General features: G+C 46.5%; 1 protein-coding gene across 1 annotated transcript in view; it reads right to left on the bottom strand.

Moving 5' to 3' along the window:
- Positions 1–18,040, bottom strand: part of Slc22a3 (solute carrier family 22 member 3) — an 83,526-nt gene extending 65,486 nt beyond the window's left edge. The window contains exon 1 of the mRNA XM_055615854.1: positions 17,574–18,040. Coding sequence (XP_055471829.1) covers positions 17,574–17,987 — 414 coding nt within the window. The 5' untranslated portion in view covers positions 17,988–18,040. The remainder of the gene's footprint in view (positions 1–17,573) is intronic.
- Between the last annotated feature and the right edge of the window lie 5,931 nt (positions 18,041–23,971).

Below are 23,971 nucleotides of genomic sequence, written 5' to 3'. Positions count from 1 at the left end.
GGAAGAGAACCCAGTGAATTCTGGCCACAAAAAGGCACCGCTGTGTATAGAAATGGGTACTAAGGCATCTCATTATCACAGCCTTTAGGGGACGCACAAAGGCTCCGAGTCACCCAACATATTATGATGTGCGCTTGTCATGCAGTAGAGATGGCAAAGCTAATTTAGGCCACAGAATTGCCAAAGCAGGTACCAGGCTGAGCTTTAGAGCTAACGCCTTAGTTGAACTATCTCACTCGGCTGTCATGTGATCTGGGCCACACTGAGCTACCACTCGTTATTTGGGCTTTTCCAACCTTGGAAAAGAGACAGAGCCAATGGCACGTAGGGCGGGGTCTGGTGCCCCCGTGAGCACCTGACTTATAAAAGCTGCTACAGAGATGGAGAACAGAGTGCAAGAAGATTGAAGAGAGGTGGTGGCTTCCTGGATCAGATGAGCAGGACAATTTCATGTGGGCTTGGGCCTTTTCTGGGAGTGGTGGCAGAGGTGTGGGAGAAAGGAATGATTAAGGGAATGGAAGAAGAAAGGGCCAGGGAACATTCACTTTGTGTGGGTCAGCTGACTGGACTCATCTCCAGGGTAGAACAAGCCTCTTTCAGAACATGGAGGTGTGGTGGGCAGCTTGAAGGACAGGTGGTCTCTCAGGCCTGTGTTCTTTATGGCTTTTCCTTTCCTGTGGGTTCTACTCACAGATCCTTCTCCTGCCTGGTTCCTCACTCAGGATGTGGTTCAGCAGTGCCAAGATAGAGTTGGGACTGACCCCACCTTCAGAAGCATGTGTATACACAGGAATCTTTCAGGATAAGGGACTAGCCCATTCCCTGTGGGCCGACATCCACAGGCTCTGAGATACCGCTGTTTGTCACTTACGTAGAGATGTTGTAGGGTGCCTCTCCTGAGCCTGGAGACTCACCTCCACCATGAGAGCAGCTAGTTATGGGCCTGCATTTCCCCCACCCACTTCCTCCAGCCATCAGTGAACTGCTTCTTCCAACTGAGCAGGGTAATAAGTGAGTCCTGAGGGTGAGCTGGACCAGGGCCAGCACAGAGATCTCAGGCTCCCAGTTCATCCAGTCAGCACTGGAAGGCTGAGCACTGGATTATGCGGGGAGAACTAAGAATCAAATTTGCAAGGTACTGGGGCTGTGTGGAGTGGGGTATGGATGGCACGCAGCACAACTGGGAGCAGCCAGGCTTGCCCTCACAGTGCTCAGTGTCTGCCAGGACAGGAAGGCCTCCACTGTTCCCTAGCTACGGTGGCTGTGAAGCAAAAAAGCCAACAGCCGTTATACTCACATCCCCTTCCAGGCTTTCTACACAGCCTGCAGCCCACAGCCCCCTCCTCAAGACCCACTGAATCTGACCCTAGCATCCTCCCACTCAGGATATCCCTGGCTTTCTTCCTCTATTCAGTCATCAGTCAGAGCATCACGTGGGGGTTCAGCAAATCCAGAGTATATCAGGTGCACTGAGGACCTGGGGAGCCACATTAAGTGACAGAGAGTGAGAAGGGGAGGCGAGTGTGTATGCGGAAGGGTATGTATGTGGGAAGGTGTCCTTCCATAATCACGTCTCCTTTGCACTCTCCATTCGGCCATCTTAGCCATACAGAGAGGAGGGACTGAGAGCTGAGGTTCTCTCAGCCTTGGTCTTTCGTTTGTATGTGTGAGCACATGGATGGCATGTAAGTGTGTACGGTACATGTGTATATGCTGAACAAATGTGTGTGAAGGCCAGACGGGAACTTCAGTGTCCTGCTTTGTCACTCTCCACCTTATTCCTTTTCGACAGCATCTTTTATGCAACCTGGATTTCGACTGGCAGCCAGAAAGCCTTTTTCTTTGGTCCCCACAGAGCTGAGGTTACAGACACATCTAGCTATGTCTAGGTTTTTTTCCTCATGGGTCCTAGAGATTCAAAGTCAGGTCTTCATATTTATTGGTTTTTCAAGACAGGGATTCTCTGTGTAGCCTATTCTGCCCTGTAGACCAGGCTGGCCTTGAACTCACAGAGATCCGCCTGCCTCTGCCTCCCGAGTGCTGGGATTACAGGCATGTGCCACTGCACCCAGAAGAAAGGACTCTATGCACTTAGTCATCTCCCAAGCCCCAACCCCGGGTCTTTCTTTAGTCTTTATTACTGTCCTGCGGTATGTCAGCTCCAGGGTAGACAGTGCCAGGTTCTTACACTGGGATCTTGGCACCTCAATCAGCAAATGTCCTCTCAAACCAGGGGCTGCTATCTGGGCTATCGCCACACTCCAGCTGCCTCTCCCAGCTCCTTTCTTCACCCTGTCACCAAGCAGGGACAGTTACCACCATACTCAGCACTTAGCCGTGCCACCTAACTCGACAAGCCCTTCGCATGAGTTATTTATACTAACCTCCCATTAATGCAATGCAATGCCCATTTTGTACAAACTGGAGCTCATGAAAACTCCAACAAAGGACGTTCTCGGGTTCCCACAATCAGGAAACCTGAGTTCTTAGTCATTTTGCTGCCTCAGTGACAAGCTGCATTGTATCCGCTTTCATGTAAAGTTCCATCATCTCTTTCCAAAATTTTGTACTGGCAAATAGCTATTATGCAATGGTGTATAGAGTTAATCTATTCAAAGACACACACACACACACACACACACACACACAGAGAGAGAGAGAGAGAGAGAGAGTGTCTATTAGACTAGGTTGAGTTTAAAAATCTAAAGTCTTCTAGACAAGTCATGCAAACACACATACTATATAAAAATCCTGGTGATCTTATAGGGACATTGACAAAAAGAGGCCTCTGATAAACTAGTCTCATGATCAACAGATCACTATTAACTAAGACACACAGACAGATGTCTCATCAGGAAAGGGTCTTGATACAGTTTCTTATTTATGAAAGATCAATAATTAAACTTGATGTCAAGCATGGTGAGATGGCTCAGTGGTTAAGGCTGTGTCCTGCTTCTGCAGAGGATCTGAGATCAATGTCCAGCATCCATGCTGGGCAGCTCACAACCCCCTATAATTCTAAATCCATGGCATCCTACACCCCCTTAGAGCCTTTGTAGGCACCTGTACTCTTATGCACATACCCATACATAAAATTTTTTAAAAATAACAAAATCTTTTAAAAAGTTAATGTAGACAAGCATTGTAGCCAATGTCTTTAATTCCAGCATGTGGGAGGCAGAGGCAGGCAGATTCTGAGTTCAAGACCAGACTGGTCTACAACAACAACTGATCTAAGACAGCCAGGGCTATACAGAAAAACCCTTTCTCCAGCCCTCCCCTCCCCCGCGAAAAAAAAGCTGATGCAAAATTAATTAGAATTTTCAATCTACTTTTCTCTTCTATCATGGATATTTAATACCTTGGGCAAACGACATGATTTCCCCATGAGTCTATAATTTCAAAACTCACCTTAGCAACAACAACAACAACAACAAAAACCTTAGTCCTCAATACTATCAATGAAGCATCACTTAAAAAATATTAAAGAAGTGAATTTTTTAAAACTTTTTCTGCTCCCGTAATGTGCTACAATCAGCTTTCCGGCAGGAGCCCTGGAGCCACAGCCCTTCTGTTTATGACTCACAGGTATCAGCTTACAGCGCATCTCTCTCAGGGGCTGGAGACGCACACGTCGCCTTTCATCTTGAGCTGTTGGCCACCCATCGCTTCCAGTTGGCAGAAACACCATGAAATCAGAGCCATCCTGTGCGTACACTGGACTGAGCAACAACTGGGAAAGGCATCCGAGACGTGGGACACCGTGGAGCAGAGGATGCGGCTATCCTGGACTGGGGTATCACACACCTCAGAATGGCTTGTGTGCTACTTATGAAGTGTGGTCGTGACAACCATGGTCCAAGCTTCTCTCAGAAGGACCGCAGTGCCCTCGGGCCCCTCAGCATGTGACAACCAGGTCCCTGAGTCCGGAAACTCGGAGCCAAAGGACCAAGGTGAGCCCAGTCGGTCTCAGCATTTTTAAGGTCCCAGGTGTTCTGTCTTGCTTTCTGTTCTCCCTCTGTGTAGGAAGGCACTCTTCAAACCCCATCTGAGCGTGGCAGAGGCCTTCTTCTGAGTGTCTGTTTCTAGATACCGCCACACATTTCATAGTAAGCTACCATTCCACCCAGTCTCCTGCCACATCATAAGGGGAGAAATAAGAAACACTCTCTAAGGACCCACTGAAGTGGGGGTGTGGGGACAAACACACCCCGCACCATGGGAACTCAATGAGGCCTATGTGCAAAACCTGCTGTTTCTGTATGAAGAAGCCGTGAAAAGATGGGAGAATTTCAGCTCAGTACACGGCTGCCAAAGCAGCAGAGGCCAGCAAGAGGTTTGCACCAGAGCTCTGAAGTCCTGTGGCTGGGAAAAGAAAATGACTCCCACATGCTGTCTACCTACACAAGGAACATTGAACATTGCCAGAAGAGGAGGGCATCCAGATGGCCACATTATTTGATGTTCCTAAATTTCATCCTGAACTATCTCTGAGCAGCAGGACATCACACTGTTCCATGCCTGTAGGTCCTAATGCTCATAAATAAGACACATGCTAGCAACAAAACCTACCAGAAAGTTACAGTCACCCCTAAGCAGATGTGATATTATCACAGTTAGTATAAGATAGCAAAATGTTATACCAAATAAGAGAAATACGAAGTTAAATGTTTAAATATCGCATTGGTTATTTTTGTATTGTTGTGGATTAAGTAATTTAACAGGAGAAACTATTTATTTGGCTTACAGTGGTAATGTGTTCAGTCCGTGGTCACTTGGCCCCATGGGGATGGCAGTGGAGACATGTAAAGAAACCACGTTATGGTAGACAGAAGGTAGAGAAAGGGATGCAGGAAGGAGGCAGAGGAGACATCGCTCCCAAGAGCACTCCTGCAGTGACCCAACTTCTAGCTAAGACCCGGCTCATACTGAAGCCACGGACTCTCAGGACAGGTCTCACGGACTCTGGAAACACCCACACAGACAAATGCAGAGGCCTGCCTCACTACTCTGTGTGTTTCTCAGTTCAGCCAAATGGCTAATGAAGATCACTCCCCACGGTCACCATGGGTGGCGTAGCAAATCCACCAGGAAGAAAGGGCAAAGCCAGGGTGTGTGACCCCATCTAGATTTCAGGAACTAAACCCTCCGTGTTTTAGGTTAGTTTATCCCAGGACACCCTCGCACTTGTACATGGATCTGGTATCCCCGAGTTCAGGGCTGGGACTTCAATACCTCAGGAACTTGAAAACTGACTCAGCTGTGAGAGGAATGAGAGGGGTCCCAGGATAGCTGGGAGATGACCGCTAACTCAGCGACTAGAGAGAGGCTAGCGTCCACACACGGAGAGCCTGTGAGGCTCCGCAGGCTGCCCAGAACAGCATCTGCTTCCCTGATTAGTCAAAGACGTGACCTCAGAGATCTTAGAAGCTATTTCACAGTAGCCCCCATGTCGATGCAGGAGTTTTGTTTTCCTCCCTGAACTCAGTTTTGAAGAGAGAAACGCTAAATAAATCTTGATTCTGAAGGCTACACCAGGTCCTACCCACCAATAAAACCACTGCACAGCTTAAGGGTTTTTAAAAGTTTACATTTCCTTGCTTTCTTAGAATCCCCTAAACTCCATCCTCACTGCTGTTCCCTATTATCACACAGGAACCAGTCCCAAAGCTTTTTTTTTGTTTGTTTGTTTTTGTTTTTTTGTTTTGTTTTGTTTTGTTTCATTACAAACACAGGAGAAAAGCAAGAGGCTGCAGCCTCTTAGAAGCTGAGTTTGAGATCCCTTATTCAGATAAAGGAACCACCTGCTCCCTTGCCAGTCACTTATCACTGTAAAAATCACTATTCCAAGAACCCCAGGGAGTATGCTTTCCCTCACACAATAGAAATCAACATCTTTCTTGGTTGTTGTTTAAGGAGGTGGACTCAGTAGAAAGACCATTGGAAAAGTTCCCTTTTGTTGTGAAGGTCCAGGAGCATGTTTTTGCCTCCACTCCCTTAGAGGGAAGAGGGTCCAGCTGTGCCTTGGCATTGTAAACGCCACTCCTACGTGGCCCTTGCCTCTGCCCAGCCCTGCTCCTGTGCCCAGCTGCCTCTACAGCCGACTCTGCTGACGACACAGGCCCGCTGAGTAGAGCCAGGACAGCTGAGAAAAGTCTTCTCTACACAATGAACGTCAGCACATAAAAATGATGAGCTCAGGAAGCCAACAGTTCCATTCCCCCTGTTCCCTTCATCTGCCAGGTCACATCCCCCAAATGAAGCTCCAAGAGACGACAGAGTCCACGTGCAGGCAGAGACCAGTCAAGTGAGGTCCTGAGCTCTCTGCTACAGGCTTTGTAGCAAGACCACCTGACGAATGGTCACACCTCACAGATCCGAGGAGGAGAGACACAAGGACTTATCGTGTGTGCGTCATGAAGAAGCTGCGGTGTCAGCAGAAACGGCTTTTCTTCAATCTATGACATTCCATTCCAGAGCTAGCTTAGCTGTAGGTATAACACAGGTTGAATCTGCCGCTTTTTCTTTCACTTACGAATTTCCTCACAAATATTTACTAAGTGCTGTATTAAGCAGTATTCAGAATGCCTGTTCCTTTTTTGATAAGGAAGGCAGCTGCTCACACCATCAATACTCAGAAATATGAGGCAAAGCAAGAAACCCAGCCCTAGCCCCAGGGTGGAGGTGAGGGTTGGAGGACCTCTTTCCATGCAAGGCAATCCTAAAGTGCATGCTGAGATAAAACCTGGAATGACGTGGGAAGAAAGAAGAAAGGCATTTTGAGAGATAGAAAGGTCATAAGCAAGGACCCCTGGAGGGCAGATGTGTCTCATGGAGAGGAGCCCAAGAGGTACAGTCAGTAAGTGGGCAGGGTCACCCAGTGCCCTGTGTGCCAGATGAGGGAGGGCAAGAGCCAGCTTCCCTGCTGTTGCACTGGAGCCTATCACCTTGGTCCCTCTGACAAAAAAAGAACCAGAACACAGCAGTCAGAACTGGTTCACAGGAAGACCTATAATAGACAGTGGTTTACGTGGGAAAGTTTGTCTCTTGGGGCCAGGAATGTAGTTCAGATAGTGGAGTGGTTGTTCAGCATGCACGGAGCCCTGGGTTCAGTCCCCGCTGTGGACTAGATGGTAGTGTGCTCCTGGAATCCCAGAACTGAAGGTGGTGATTGGAGAGACAGAGGTATCGGAATTCCAATGTCAGTCCGGGGCTGCATAGAGTTTGAGGCCAGCCTGGTATACACGAGACCTTCCCTGCCTTGGGAAAAAAATTACTTAAAGTTTGTTTCATCCATGATCTCACTTTCCCATTCAAGTTCATCAGTGGGGAGGAGAGAGATGGCAGAGGCAACTATCCCTACACACTTTGAGGTTCTTTTCCATCTAAGTAGTCCCTCAACCCTTAGGGCTTCAGGGTTCACCGCTGCCGAGTGTAGATGAAAGGAACAGGGGTGGGAGGTAAGGGTAAAGGTTATTTTGGCTCTGGGCCCTGTCGTGTCATTTGGTATCTCCCCAACATCACTGACCAGTGCTTGGTCACATTGCCCTGCAAGCCACAGAGACTTGGGTGATGTGATCTGATCTAGCCTTACATCCCAGAAGGAAAATCCTGGTATTCTCGGCTTCAAGTGCAAATTACTGTCTAAAAATTGGTGGCCTTTTATTTTTTATATTTTTTAAAGGAAAATTTATTAGTGATCTATTATGTTAGACCAGGGGTTTGCAAACTACAATTCCAGGGTCATACCTGGCTGTCAGCTTGCTCCCAATCTGTTCCTTTCCCCTAGGTTCCAATTGGCTCAAAAATCCTTACACAGTAACAGGACACAACTATTCCAAGCACCTGGATCAGTGTTTAGATACAATGGAAGCTACCTTGCCTGCTCATATGGACAACCTCTAAGGAAGGGTTAGTTACCTTTAGTTACTGGTTAGTTACTTTTATGTCCTTGTTATCAAGTAACCAACAGAAACAACCCAAGGATGGAAGCATTTATTTTGGTCCACAGTCTCATAAGATTCCGTCTATCTGGATGGAGAGGATGTGGTAGAGTTTGCGGCAGCTGAAGCTATGGCCCCTCACAATGTGGTACCATTCAGCAGGCAGACAACTCAGGCTACAGCTGACAGCAGATCTATTCTTCAAAGACCTGCCTCTAAGGACACCTACTTCTGCCAGCGAGGCCCCACACCCCAAAGGTTCCACCTTCTCCCCAAATGGTACTGGCAGCTGGGTGCCGGGCCTTCAAACATGGGTCTTTAAGGAACAATTTACATTCCAATCTTAACACAGCCACTCCAGAGCGAAGAAGACTGAATCTGGTAGTTGCTGGACTTGCTGAAGTTGGTAGGGAGAGGAGCCCAGAACTCTTCAGGCCCAGAGCCAACTGATCCTCAAAGATAGCTGTGCTTTTTCCAGTCTACTAAGATGCTTACACAAAACACTAACTTAGCAGGGTCTACAGTCACCCAGGAGACAAACCCTTGGGTGTGTCTGCAAGGAACTTTCTAGATTGAATTAATTCAGACCCCACCCTGAATGTAGGTAGCACCCTTCTGTGAACCTGGGATGAATAAAAAGGAGACTGAGAGCTGAACACCAGTGCTCATCACTCTCTGCTTTTTGGCTAAGCATGTAACCTGACCAGCTGTCTCCTGCTCCTGCTTCCATCCCTTTCTACACCACGATTATCTATGGAACCAAACCGGCAGCCCTCAGAATGTGAACCAGAGTAAACCATTCTTTGCTATGGCCAGACATTTGACACAACAACAACAAAAATAATGAATACAGCCATAGATGGTGAAGATGCCATACCTATCTGATGTGCCTATGGCTGTGCCCTCATCCAAAGTCCCTCAAAGCTTTACCAAGATTCTCAGAGTGTTGTTTAGCTATGCCTCATCCCTACCAGTCAAAGAAACCTTCTAATCTGTCGTGCATCTCTGTCTGGAGAGGGCAAAGATTTTTTTTGGGTATAAACAAAGGCATTTCATCAGTTAAGACCCAGTACTTCTGCCAGGAGATAAAGGGATAGGACATCTGTCCCAGAGCCTGCGGGGTAGGTTTGGCAGATCTATTGCTGATTTGTCTTCTGGTCATGAGATTTTCATCACATTCCTCATTAAGAAACATTAAGCATGCCTCCCTGGGAGGTCCGTGGACCAGCTGCATGGGCCTAGGATGCTTGAAAGAAAAGAAGAGTTTTAAACCCAGCCCCATCTTTGGATTCCAAACTCTACGGGTGGGACCTAGGAAAGCGTGGCTAGCCCTGCTAAGGGGCCCTCAAGCCAAGAAGAGAGAATGTGAAAACCAAACACTCCTTCACTGGCATTTCCATCTTGGGCTCCTCCTTGTTCTCCAAGGCTGAGATCAAGGTCAGCATATATTCTGCCCTGGCTCACCCGGGACCCAGGCAGAAGGCGCACCCTTCCGCTCTGCTCATCTCACCATTGTCTCAGAACAGTTCTTCCGGCCAGGCCGGGAGCTGGGCGGAGAAAGGATTTCACTCATGTTTGTGTCCTCAGCCTCGCCCAGTGCCTGGCATGCACCGAATGTAAATAACCACAGTGGCACTGCTGTTGACACTCCAGAATGCCAGATGTCAGCGGAAGCAGGAAGGGTTCTCCCGCACTCCACAGTGAAGCCCCTGTTGCAACACTTTCTTGGTTGTCCTGGGCCACAAAGGTCACCGGATGGGATGGTGCGTCTGTTTGGTTGTCCTACCTAGACCACAGAGCAGACACTTCATGGGGTGTCCCCATTCAACAGGGTCCTGATTCTACTCCATTAAATAATATACCACTAAAACACATTTGTCATTGACGGAAAGAAACAGTTACTATGATGGACACGTGCTGAAGTGTTTCAGGAAGTAAAGAGAAAGCTGATGCTTCTAAGACAAACAGACAATTGCCTCAGTCATTCTTGAACCAGCTAGACTGTCTAAAAGGGAGGCGGGGTTCCAGGTCACTGCTATCTCCAAGCTTCCAAAGCGGGGAGAAGGAACCAAGGTCCCACAGAGATGAACAAGAACTGGGAACACAGAAAGCTTTAAACAAGACCAAGGACATTAGAAAGTCTCCACACACGAACTAAAAGCGGTTGTATGGAAATGAATTAAAGAGACTGGAATTTTTTTTTTTTAAAGCAAGAGTAATGGCCACTAAGAAATGACCAGGAATGCTGTAAAATAACACAAATACCATGGGTAAAAACAACTCATTAAAATAAAAAGTTCAATGAATGGGTTAAACAGAAGATTTGACACTGTTGAATGGAAAGTTAGCGATTCAGACTATATCTATAAATACATAAATGGACAATATGAGAGAAAGTCATGAAGAAGAAAAAAAATCAAGTCCAGCTTTTGTCTAATTAGAATCTCAGCAGAAAAGGCGAACAGATGGAAAGCTGCCCTGGACAGAGAATGGCTGAACTTCCCTGAGAAGCGATTAAAGGGCCAAACGCAGAGAAAACACAGCTATTCACTCAAGAAACATTTACTGAGTGCTTCATGCACGCCTGTTGTGTTTTAGAGGACTCTCCCTGAGAGGAAACAAGATTACCTGCACCAGGACAGTCAGAGAGACGGCAGGTTTCCCAGAGCAAAATGGAAGCTATATGCCAGGTCCACAACCTTTAGAGTAGAGCCAGGATTAAGAAATGGCCTTTTCTAAAGAACCCTGGATCTTCTTCTGGGCACATGAAAGCAGGACACATGCCTGTCCTCCTTGTTCTTCATAGCCAGGTTCCCTACTCTCACCTGCTTAAGTCTGTGCAGTCATGTTAATCCTCAGGGTGCATGTGTTCACAAACACTAGACCAGGCTGGCCTCGAACTCACAGAGGTCCGCTTGCCCCTGCCTTCCAAGAGCTGGGATTAAAGGTGTGCACCATCACTGCCCAGAGATTTCTTCTTATTTTAACCCTCTACCAACGAGTTACACTCTAGCTTTGCCTTAAAAATGTATTAGTTCTCTTTGTGCATTTTGCATGTACACTAGTAACAGTGTGATTTTGCTGTCGTTATGAATTGCAACGTAAATCTCTGATATGCAGGGTACCTGATATTCAACCCCAGAGAACAGGCTGTTCAATCCCAAAGGGGTCACAACCCACAGGTTGAGAACCACCACACTAAAGACACTTTTGAAAGATTTACCTGATAGCACGGAAGGAAATGAGCCATCCTACCAAGTAATGGGCAAATATAGTGTGAATGTGAACCAAGACACACACAAGCTACGTAAAAACCATGAATTAATAATAAAATGACAGACGTATGATTTTGGGTAATAGTAATCCAAAGACAGGGGAAGCAGTGGCTGAATTAAAGAGTTCTGAGTCTCATAGATTGTCTGAGAGAAGGTCTAGGAGGCTAGACAGATGGCTCCGTGGTTAAGAGTACTTGCTGCTCTTGCAAAGGACCAAGGTTTAGTTCCAGGAACCACATGGCAGCTCACAACTGCCTATAACTCCAACTCCAGGTGATCTGACACCCTCCGCTGGCCTTGGGGCCACCTGCATGCATGGTACACATCAGCTCACATGGGCACACGCCCATAGGCATAAATCTCTTTGGGGAGGAGGAGCTACATTAAATTTAGACTCTGTTAAAAAAGCTTGGTCCAGGAGTGAACACCAAAATTGCTAAATTCCCAACAAATAAAAAAGAAGGAATAAAACAGAGTGGGAAGCCCGAGTCTAACTACGTTTCTTTCACAGAAGGAAAAACACAGAAAGGCCAAGATTAAGAAAGAAAAAAAAGATCAGGAGCCGCACAACTTAAGGAGTGCTAAGGCTTGGACCTTGGGTGCTCCCTCGCCAGCCTAGGGTTCTGTTGGGTCACAGTGAAACCTTTATGAGGGGAATCTAGCACAAGGAAGCGCCCTTGAAGGCACCATTAGGACAATGTCCATACTGCTAACAGATTACCACAGGGTGGTGTCATGCATAGACTTCCACCATCATGAGCTGTCTCATCACAGGTTAACTGGCATGATCAAGTGACCACAGGCTGAATCCTCTGAAACCATGGGCCAAAAGATAGCTTTTCCCTTTCTAAGTTGCTTGTCTCTTGTATTTGTCACAGAGATGAGGGGTGACTAACACATGAACACTAACGTGCATTCAATAAGAGCAAAATCATCTTATGTATATCTTATGAGTACCACAAAACTATTGGAACATGAGAAATTTGAAATTCAAGGTAACAAAAAATTAATCATAAATAAACATTAGCCAAAGGAAAGATGAAATTGCTATTTAATAGCAGATATTATTAAGACAAAACATATACTAGATCATAGGTCAGATTTTATACTATAATAATAAATATAATAAGAACTTCAATTTACTATGAGGAGTTTTTAAACTGTAAATTAACACACACATATTCAGTACAATTATATCTTGTACAAAAATCTTAAATCTAGAAAACAAAAATTCTGCAAAATAATGTGTTTATAATTACTGATCACCAGCATATGAAAAGTTGACTCAAATGTAGTCTGCTTTAACAGTAGAACTGAGTAGCTTCAGTTGTTGAATGTCTATAAAACTCTATAGCTCATAGCCAAATACCAAACATTCTTCCCAAGCATGAAAGGACCTTTTACAACACTTGACTTCTGAGGGTCTACAAAGCAAAGTTTAAAAGACGTTAAAAAGAAAAGTCAGTATATCACACAAAGCTGCAAATTACATTCTCTGACCATACCACAAATTAAAAAGAATGGGAAATCTTTCAAAAGAGCCAGCTTAAATTAGCTTAATAATAAGACCCTAAAAATAAAGTGTGAGTCAAAGAAGGAATAACAATGAGACACTCAAACCCTAAGAATGGAGTAACAGTTAACATACACATTTCAGCAGGGCAGATAAGGGGACGGATGCAGAAGGACTGCTCATCCTCCTGCGCCAGCCTCCCTGAACGCAGAGATGACAGCTGCGCGTTACCACACCCAGCAGGCTGTCTTTGTTATTTTATAATAATGACTGGCACCTGTGTTTTTATGCCAGGATATTGCACAGCTTAATTAAATAGTCTAAGAGGATTGTCGTCAAGACCAGTGAGATGGCTCAGTGTGTACATACTGGAAGGAGAAGACTGATACACACATACAAAAATTCTTCCAGTAGGGCACTTTATGGATATGGACAGCTACGCTATGTGCAATTTTGTTTGAAGATGGAGTTCGCTGTTTTGCCTTAAACGCTTGGGCTTAAGGAACTCTCCTAGGTCAGACTCTCACGTAGGTGGGATTGTAGGTGTGTACTAACACACCCGGCTTAGACTTTTTCTTTTTTTTTAATGCAAAAAAATGAAGTCTCCTTGCTGATAAAACTTCATTCATTAAAACTCCTAGAATTCTTACTCCTCCTCTGGGTGACTGGTAGTCATACAATACACAGTCAGTCAAGGCTGGATCGAACTCTTGTCACGGTGGCTCTATTGTCACCCAGGGAATTGATTCCGCTCCCCAGGTAGGAAAAAAGGTGGATTTTTATTGATGTTTGGACTCGATGTGGCACACCACATCTTATGACTCATAAGATGAATCATTCTTTATTCTATATATAGATGCAGCTTAGACAGCAATATATTTGCTCACAGACTAAATCTTGGCACCACTTAAAAAAACTTGTTGAAGTGCAGCCAAGGGAGTCCATAGATGCAAATTTATAGCTTTAAATATTTACACAAAAAAAAAAAGGCTAGAAAAACTGAGCTGAGGATCCAACTTACACTGGAAAAAATGTACCAAAGCACAGTATAGAGGAAAAGTGATAAAGCGAAAAACAAATGATGCCATAATTGAGAATTAAAAAAAATAATATAACAGATACTCTGATGATCAGTTAATTCAGCAAAAAAGAGGGAAGGCACAAATGACATTTCACATTCACACAATACAGAGACACATTCTTTCTAGATATTTTAAATGTACATTTTAGCTGTGTGTATGTCTATATACCACAGGCATGCGTGGTACCCATGGTGAGGTGAGGATGGGGTTTGGATCCCCTGGAACTGGTTACAGTTCTATGTGATGCTGGAAATTGAATCTGCTCTGGACAAGCAGACAGTGCTCTTAACCACCGAATCATCTCTCCAGCCCTAGTACTTCTTTCTAAAATACCTGTTGCAAATTAGAGACACTGCTTAGGCCAGAATTGTGGCTTGGCTATCTTGCTTCTCCAACACATAGAATAGCTCATTAACATGCTTAGCAGTACCTTAGGGAGGGCAGCATTAGGCTGGCACTGGGGGGGAAATCACCCTATCCAGTTGGCCTGTATCTTAGGACAACTGTACAGGAATCAAAAGAAGACATTGGAGGAGGAGGAGGCCAGAGAACAAAGCAGCCAGCACTCTCTTCAAAAGATCATCCATGTCCTTCAAACCAACCTTTTTACTTTAGAAGAAAAGTGATGGAAGAGCAATTGTCTATGTGTGTGAAGGCACCCTGAAGTAGAAATGTTTTGTTGTTGTTGTTGTTCTTTCCTGATTCAAAATCCCTTTGCCAGTCTTCAAGGTCCCTGCCCTATGCACTGAATGAAACATCCAGCTGGTAAGGGCTCTGACTCAATGTCTGCATTCCATCAGGTTTGATTCTGCCCAATATCTAACAAGCAGATGAGGCTAAGACTCTCCGACAGAACAGCCTATGCTGAAGGTCAGCTTAGGCAGAAAATCCCCTCGAGTGGATGTGGCTTGGAACAGCTCTACAGTTGACATTCACTCACTCACGTGGCTCCTTGGAATGCCTTCCAATTGTTATGAAGCTAGGACAAAGGTAGATGGTTCTAAGTGACTGATTTACCATGCTCACATCAGGATGATAAGGACCCACTGCACCAAATGAAGTCACAGCTTCCTCAGCAGCCAGCCTGGCTGGTTATTTAGAATGCCACCAAGTGAAACAAAGGGCATATTGACTAGAGGACCACCATAGTAACAGAGGACTAAGGTTGACCTGTGACAACCTCCTTGACAGCATGGGACACCGGCAGAGTCACTAACCAGCAACCTCAGCTCTCCTTCTACAAAGCTAAGACAATTCTACCTCTCCCCAGTTTGGCTCAAGGACCAAGTATCACATGCAGCCTGTCTACTTTCTACTTCTCCCAGTGTGTACCCTTTGTATGTCCTAAACTTTAGGTCTCTGAAAATACGCTCAGCTCATAACATTAGCTGAAGCTAGAGTTACAGTTTTGATCATTACTTTGATAGTATTTGAAATAACAACAATGAATTTGTTCATATTTGAAATCAAAGAAAGCATGTAGAACCCTATGAGGTTCTGTGAGATTCTGAGTTACTTTGGGTGGTGAGTGTTTTCAGGACAGACGGAGGAGTTTCTACCTGAGAGCCAACACATGAGAGATGAGCCACAAGAAATTAATATTCTTTGGGATTTGGAAAGGAAATCTTTCCAGAAAGTTTCAAAAACCTCATCAACAGCTTTAAGGCAGGCATCTTAAATAACATTTTAGTTTGCCCCTGAAGAAGTTTGGTTACTGTGTGCACACTGAGCTGTCAGCTGCTAGTGACAATAATGGCATAGAGTACGCAATATGCAATAATGCATAGAATGAGAAAGGAAGGCCTGAAGAAGTTAAGTGACAGACTGAGGCCACACAGCTCTCTAGAGACCATGTAAGGATGATCTCCTGCCTTCCCGCCATCCTGCACTTTGTCTAAGAATGGTTACCTCTCTGACATTGCTCTATTGACCCTGGGCCCTCAGTACATTCCTGAAGCACCTGTCAGTATTTGCTCACAGAGTTTTATGACCCTCTTCTTGGATGCCCAAAGATCACCTTCACTCAAGAGCTGGTGTGCGTTTTGGTTCTGAAGGCTTTTGATGTTCACCTTTTAGGTGTGATATCTGTATGCATATACACGCATGAGTGTACACTGGGGGAGGGGTCATGCATATGTGTACACGTGTACACAGAAATCAGGGGGTAACTTTTTTGTTGTTTTTTTGAGATAGGGTCTCCGGAATTTCACTGAGTGGGGTACATAGCCACATATGGCCTTTCAGGAAACACCAGCTTCAATGAGCTATACCCCAACTTTCAACATGATAACCAAGGAAAGGGGAACTATAGAAAAAGCATTTCTGTCTCCTGGTAACACATTTTCCTTGTTATCTAAACAAGTGTTTTGGACAAGAACTAAGTTAGAAATGAAAACATTTCTTTCTCCATTTACCTGAGTACACTTAATCTTATATAGATTAAGCTGAGCTAAAACCTTAGGCAAAATTCAGCATGGTTCCTCTGTGGACCAGGTACTTCTAAAGCAGTTTCTTTCTTTCTTTCTTTCTTTCTTTCTTTCTTTCTTTCTTTCTTTCTTTCTTTCTTTCTTTCTTCCTTCCTTCCTTCCTTCCTCCCTCCCTCCCTCCCTTCTTTCCTTCCTTCCTCCCTTCCTTCCTTCCTTCCTCCCTTCTTTCTTTCTCTCCTCCCTTCCTTCCTTCCTTCCTTCCTTCCTCCCTCCCTTCCTCCCTTCCTTCCATTTGTAAGGCTTTTGTTGTTTTTGTTTTGTTTTGTTTTGTTTTATTTGCTTTACATACCAAGGGTGCCCCCTTCCTCCTTTCCTCCCAGTCCTTCCTCCCTCCACAACCCTTCCCTTCTCCCCTTCCCCCCAGAAAATGGGAGCCCCCCCCCCATCAACCCTCCCTAGCATACCAAATCACACCAGGATTGAGCACATTCCCGAGGCCAGGCAAAGCTGAAGCAGTTTCTAAACTGACTTAAAAAGTGAAAACCCACAGCCTCAAAACTCAAAGCCCTGGAGGGTGAAGAGTCAGATTTAAGTTAGGGTCTGAGTGAGAAAGACCCCCCACCCCCAAAGAGTGTGAGGATTGCCTCCTCCTCAGGCTCCAGCAGCCACCACAGTAAAAGAAGAGAGATGCCCATTCCTGCTGCCTCCCCATGATTTACGAACAGGAAAACCTCTTGTCTAACATCCCACTCTTCCTGACTTCTCTTAAACTGCTGCTCTTTGTCCTCAGAGCAGTTTTACCAAAATTATTGCCCGGGAGAGCCTCGACCTTTGTTCCCTACATTTCAGATAACCATTTGGACATTGCGAAAAAAAAAAAAAAAGTGCACTGTCTTCAAGTCTTCAAAGTAGACCCCCCCCGTCGCCCCCCCCCCCCGAGCCAGTCCATCCAGATATGCCACCATAGTTCAACCCCGACCCAAGGCCGGAGTCCCCAGCCAAGAGGGGACTCATGCTCTCCAAACACTGTGCAAACCCATCTCAGTGACTACCGTGGAGGCAGGTGTGTGTGAAGGAAGCCTCTCTAAGTTGGCTTCTAGGAAAGTTTTCCTCTTTACCTGAAGCCAGATCATCTCTTAGCCCACTCCTTAGGGCAGGGCCACAAACAAAGGCTTTCCCAGGTATTTGCAACACAGCACTTGCACGGCTTAGAACCCAGTGGGTCCCCAAAGGTGGTGGGGTCTCCAGGTCACGAAGACTCCATGGACCTAGCCTGGAGGCCACCTCCTTACACCACTGTGTGGCAGGGAGATGGTGCCCAGAGACAGGCTTACCTGGCTGACGATGGTGGAGTGGGTCTCCACGTAGCGCCAGCCGCCGCTGCAGGACACCAGGGGGGCAGAGCGGTTGGGGAAGGCAGCGAGTGGGTCGCAGCTGAGCTCGTGGCTGGTGTTGGCGGCTTCCAGCAGGTAGCGGTGGCAGTGGCCTTGGCCGCGGCGCTCAGCGAGGGCGCGGAGCTCCGGGGTGGTGAGGTTCCACTCCTCCTCCGGGCTCCAGGCGCAGCGCTCGGCCAGCGCCGTGGCGCGCGGCCCGCGACACCAATAGTAGTCTGGCTGGCTGCCCAGAAAGACCACGCCGACAAAGAGGAAGGCGAAGGTGACACCCGTCAGGCACAGCAGCAGGAACACGCGCCGCTGGAAGCGCCCGAACTCGCCCGCCTTCCTCAGCACCTGGTCGAACGTGGGCATGGTGCGCCCCGCCACCTCGCCTCCTGCCGCCCGCCGCCCAGCCTGCAAGTGACCCGCGGGCGCCGCCGCCCGCAGCTCTGCACCCGCCGCCCCCGCCTCGCTCTCTCGCTCTCTCGCTCTGGCAGCCCGCCCCGGGCCGCTCCTCCCGCTCCAAGCTCCCGGCCTCCTGCTCGTGCGCTCCCCGGGCCCGGGGTTGGGATGGGCTCGCGGCAGTGGCACCGTGCGCCAACGCCAAGGACCTGTAGCCTGCCCTAAACGGACGCCCGGGTTGGAGTTCCCGGAGTTCCAAGATCACCCAGCCTCGCTGGAGTCCCGACTCGACAGACTCCAGGAATAGCCTCGAGTGCTCTTAAGGCTGCTGGAGCCGAAGCCTCTGTGCTCCAGGAGCAGGGTTTCACACCTGGCCTTGCCTCATCACATGCCTAGAATCCGGGTAGGATGTTGACGACAGAGCAGAGACTGCGTAACCGAAATGGAGCAGAGGGACAGCCCGCAGGGCTAAGAGATTTGCTTAGTCCCAAAGTTCAAGAGGACAGGACCGCTTCAAAGCAAAGTCCTTTGCCTACATTCGTATCTTGAATCCCTGAGAAACAGTGTTGCTTAGCCGGTTTGAATCCATCCTCTTGGCGTCCTCGGTCCCCTCGAAGATCAATAGGATGCTCAGCATGTGTGATATGCACCCCATCTCAGGACCCAGCGCGTTACCAATCAGCTGCCAGGCTGTGGCTTCGGCAAAGATGACCAGGGTATCACTGTGATAGTACGCTCTACACACCGACTCTCATTTCTCTGCCCAGCTCTTCTCCCGGTTTCCATCTCTTGCCATCAGCCAGCCCAATTTAGCTAGCTTTCTCAAGGGATCCAAAGAGCGCAGATTGACCTACCTTCCCCACGCCAAGAACTCCAGAGCCAGGCTGCCTTGCTCTAGCCCATCTACATGCCCTTACTGCTTGTGACACATAGAAATCTAATCGGCCAGCCCCAATTGTCTCATCTTTTAAATGAGTCTAATAACATACCTACTTCGTAGGCTCCCCGTGGAGATTGAAGGGATTAGCAAGAGGAAACTACCAGAAAAAATGCTCAGGTATTATTTCATTCAATAATTGTTACCGTAGCTGTCTTTACTACTGAGAAAGCATCAGCCAGGGGTGGGCCCAAGAATTTTAGAACTGCTGAAATCATACCGCATAAAAAGTGCCCCCCCTCAAAAAACACGCCACCCACTTCCCCATCGCTTCTGTATCTGCATATCTCACACCCTGCTCTGGTCCCATTTGTAACTGTCTGTGGGGACCGCCAGACTGGGTCACCCCTCTCCAGCTCACTTCCTCCCCCTGACCTGGCTTTTGGTACAAGCACACCTGCCTGGCTCAGACTCAGAATCTCAGTACCTCTCACGCCTCCGTCTCTAACTCCAAACTCACCTGCAAGGTGAGGCTCAGCCCCTTTCCCCACACAAGCACACCCCCAGCTCCCTTTTCTGACCAGCTAATCCCTGTGTGTGTTTACTCACTCCCCTTACAGCATTACTCCATCGCTTGCTTTCCTCAGCTCGATTGCTCCCCCACATCCCAAGTTTCACACTGGGAGAAAAGTGTGCCCTGGACCTTCCCTTCTGAACAACAGTGGTGCACAGAAGGTGCTTAGCAAATGTTTGTGTGATAAATGCAGGCTGCTTGTCACGCTCCATCACTCTTATGTGTGCCCCACCTTTCTCTTCTCCTACTCCTCTCACCCCTCTGTGCCTCACAGATGGTCAGCTGCTCTAGGCACCGTGGCCCCTGTCCTCTGGACCAGCCTATCCTAAGGGATGACTGTCCAGGAGGCGGCTTGGAGGTTCAGCCTTCAGTAGCTTGCTTTGATCTCCAATCATCATTTCTCAATCTCATTTCTCAATGCTCTTTCGAAGTCTGACCCTAGTTCTCCCTCTGTCCCCTGCTTACATTCTCTCTGTTTCATGGGGGCCTGTCGGATTTCAGGGACATTGTTTGTATATTTGTGTGCTTTGCTCATTGATAAGCTTGTGCGGTAACTCCAGTGCCATCTTCTTAGACTGTGGATTACCGTCTGATTTCTCTTCCTACAAGAAATCTAAATTTGGATGGAATAAAGTATACATTTTTCATAGCCCCTGAATTTTGTGTCTTGCCATAAAAATCGCGTTTTACATAAGATTTCAAATGCTACCTCATATCCACATACATACACACACATACATATACACATACATATACTGCCTTGCACATGGTAGTCTGCGCTGAGCTGTACCCCTGGCCTTAATACAGCTTTGTTAAGTTGAATTTTTCACATTGAATCTTAGCATCTCTGTTATTTGCAGTTATTTCCGGTAGGATCTAATTTTACTGACATCTTCCATGTGGTCAGGCAGCTATCAGAAGGCACGTTACTTTGCCTGGATTTACGGCACTGTTTCTGTCTTTATGTGACTCCTAACAGCGCTGGAAGAACCTGACCAGTGCGCTTCATGCTGTCCGGTGGCTGTCTGTCCCAAGCTGCTCTCACTGTTCATAACTGTCCCTCTATCACAGTCCTAAGATCTCTAGAGCGAATCCCACCACTCCTCCCCCATACACCTCACCCTCTTCAGAATGAACCCAGCCATTCCGGGGGCTCTTATCTTCCAGATACACTTTACACATTGATAAATTCCATGCAGATTTGACTGTTAACTGGAACTTTTATTTAGAGTCATACGTACACTTCTGCTTTCCACCCGCCTCTGTTTTGAAGGGAGTTTGAGAGAGAAATCTCTCTCTTTAGCACACACACACACATGTGCCTCAGTTGTGTCAGGCAAGGTCTGTGCCACGTTGCCAGCCCTTTTTATCCTCAAAACACTCAAAACAGTTGGGTGTGCTGCAGCGCTCCTGTAATCCCAACACAGAGGCAGGGAGACAGCCACAAATTTAAGGACAGCCTGGTCTATATAGTGAGTTTTGAGTAGCCGGGGCTATACAGTAAGACGCTGTCTCAACAATAACAATAAGCCCATTGCATACTGTTCTATACCTGCACCAACCAAAGATAGGACAGCCACACACACACACACACACACACACACACACACACACACACACACCCTTAAACTCACATTCATTAAAAAGAAAAGATGACAAACTGTGTTCCTCCTGGCCACACCTGTTTAAGTAGCTAGCATGTGGCTTCTGCAGAAAGAGAATGGTTTTTGTTTTTTCTTTTTTCCGTCATCAGGGAACATTCTGGAGCGTATTACTCAGCTAGGTGCTGTTACCAACTAACGCTAGCTGGAGTTTCCAGAAACAACTGAAAATAGAACCCCTGGCCATCCCACCACCTATCTACAGCAGAAATAAAGTCATGTCACAAAGATGCTTTTCACTCCATGCTTACTGCGACACCATTCTAATAAGCAAGCTATGGAACCAATCTTGGCATCCATCCATAGATGAATTAAGAAAGTGTGCGTCAGTGGATGGATGAAATATAGGTAGGTAGATAGATAGATAGATAGATAGATAGATAGATAGATAGATAGATAGATAGATAGATATGTATAAAAAAATGAAATCCTCTGACTTTCAGTCTTGGTGGAACTGGAATGTATTGTGTTAAACAAAAAGAGCTGAACATAGGAAGTCAAACCCACATATTTTCATTCATGTGAGGAAGCTTAAAAGACTGAGCTCAGAGGAGAGACAGAGGATTAATGGTTGCTGAAGCCTGGGAGGGGTGAAGGAGGTGGAGACAGAGGTTATAGATCAGCTACCAAAATGAAAGCGAAGGAAGAATTAGTTCCAGTGTTCCCTGGTATAATAAGGTAAGCACAAGGTAGCACAACTAAGGTGCATTTCAAAACAACCAGCAAAGTCCAGAGGTTCACAACACAGAAATTAGCCTGATTTGGTAGTAACATATTATACCACACTCCATAAACATGTATAAGTAATATGTTAATTTGAAAGATAAAATGCCAATTGAATAATCATTAAATGCCCTTTGCCTCCAGCTTTTATAAAACATACTGCCATAACTGTTTTTTTTAATCACTTTTAATTATGCATGTGTGTCTGTATGTGGCTATGTGCACATGCGTGTAGGTACCTGCAGAGGCCAGAAGAAGGCACAGGATCGATAGAGCTAGAGCTCCAGACAGTAGTGAACCATCTGACACAGGTTCTGTTCTTCAAACAGCATCTCTCGGAGAACACCATGTGCTCTTAACCGCCGAGCCATTGCTCCCACTCTAGAAACGTGACTGTTACCGTTGGTTAATCTCAAAATCACATCTGTCATTTTGACAGTTTTAGACTGGCAAATACAAGGTGTTATAATATATCCACCACACATCAAAGTAAGCAAATCTCATTTATTCTGTTTGGACAAAGTAAAGCACACACTTCTGTGCACAGCCACATAAGCGCACACACACACACACACACACACACACAGTCACACAGTCACACACACATACATACATGCACGCATGCACACACACACGCACACATGCACACACACGCACACACCACACACACACACCACACACACACATACACACACACAAACATACACATACACACAGACACACACACACACACAGACACACACACACAATTTGTTTGTTTTAGAAAACCAGGATAAATGTTACAATGTAATATTTTTTAAAATGTATTGATATGATCCTGGCAGGTGAAATGGTACCAGCATGTTCTTAGGAGAGGGATCAAAAGGCCCCATATATTCTGTCCCTGATTTCAAGGAGTGGCGAAGAATGCCCCAGAGACTCATTCTTTCCATATTTGGCCCACTGGAGCAGCCCCTTCCGCCATCACGTTAGTGTAGCAAGAACTCCTCGGCACTGCTCTTACTCCACGGACTGCTGTAACTCTTCTTTTAGCCTGCGTTGATGCTTTAGACAAAAACGTGCCCCACCAAGTTCATATCTTGAAGCCCTCACTTCTACTGAGATAGTATTTGGAAACTGGTGGACAGTTAGGTAAGATGAGGTCATGAAGATGGGGGTCCCATGATGAGACAGTGACTTTCTGTAGAGGCTATGTGATCCTTTAAAGGAACAGGGTGAGAGAAGGAGCCATCCCAGTCAAGCTGCCCCTACAGCTTGGACTTCCAGTTGAAGAACCATAGGAAAATCAGTGCCTGCCACTTCAGGGTCCCCATCAGTGCTGTTCCATTTCAGCAGTCAAGTAGAGAGAGACAGCTGGCAGAAAGAGAGGGAGACTGAACAGTGACACCCATGATCTACCTTCCCTGTGTAAAGCCTACAAAGGTGTAAACGCCTTCAAATAGGAAATGGTGATATTAACAGAAAAAAAGAAGTTTCTCAATTAGGCCTTTATCAGCCACCGGCAAGAGAGACCGAGGCTTTTAGTTTAAAAGCCTGTGTGCTAATTAGTGTTGAAAAAAATCACAAAGGGGAATATAGAATCTGTCCTCTGGGTTCAGTGGACCACTCTCTGAATGATGTCATGTAAGAGCCCTGCAGAGACTGATGCACCAACCAAGGACCACGCACTGAGAGGACCTAGAACCCTGCTCAGATGTAGCCAATGGCAGCTCAGTCTCCATGTGGGTTTCCTGGTAAGGGAACAGGAGCAATCTCTGACACGGACTCTGCTCCCTGCTCTTTAATCACTTCTTCCTGGAAGGGCAGCCTTGCCAGGCCACAGAGGACAAGGATCCAGGCAGTCCTGATGAGACTTAATAGGCTGGGGTCAGATGGTAGGGGAGGAGGACTCATCCTTTCTGTGGACTAGGGGAGGAGGACGGCGGGGGGAAGAGGAGGAAGGGTGGGATAGGAAGGAGATGAGGGAGAGGGTTACAATTGGGATATAAAGTGAATAAATTAGAAAAAATAGAAAATAAATTTTAAAAGATTAAAAAAAAAAGAGCTCCATCACACTTAGAGGAAACTGATAAGTCTTCCATCTTCCAACCGGAGCTACAGAGTGTCTGCCCATGCTAAG

Source organism: Psammomys obesus, unplaced genomic scaffold (genome assembly GCF_907164565.1).
Source record: "Psammomys obesus unplaced genomic scaffold, mPsaObe1.curated_primary_1811, whole genome shotgun sequence".
NCBI lineage: Eukaryota > Metazoa > Chordata > Mammalia > Rodentia > Muridae > Psammomys > Psammomys obesus.
Note: the sequence above shows the minus strand (reverse complement) of the source record. Positions and strands in the feature narration are given on the sequence as shown.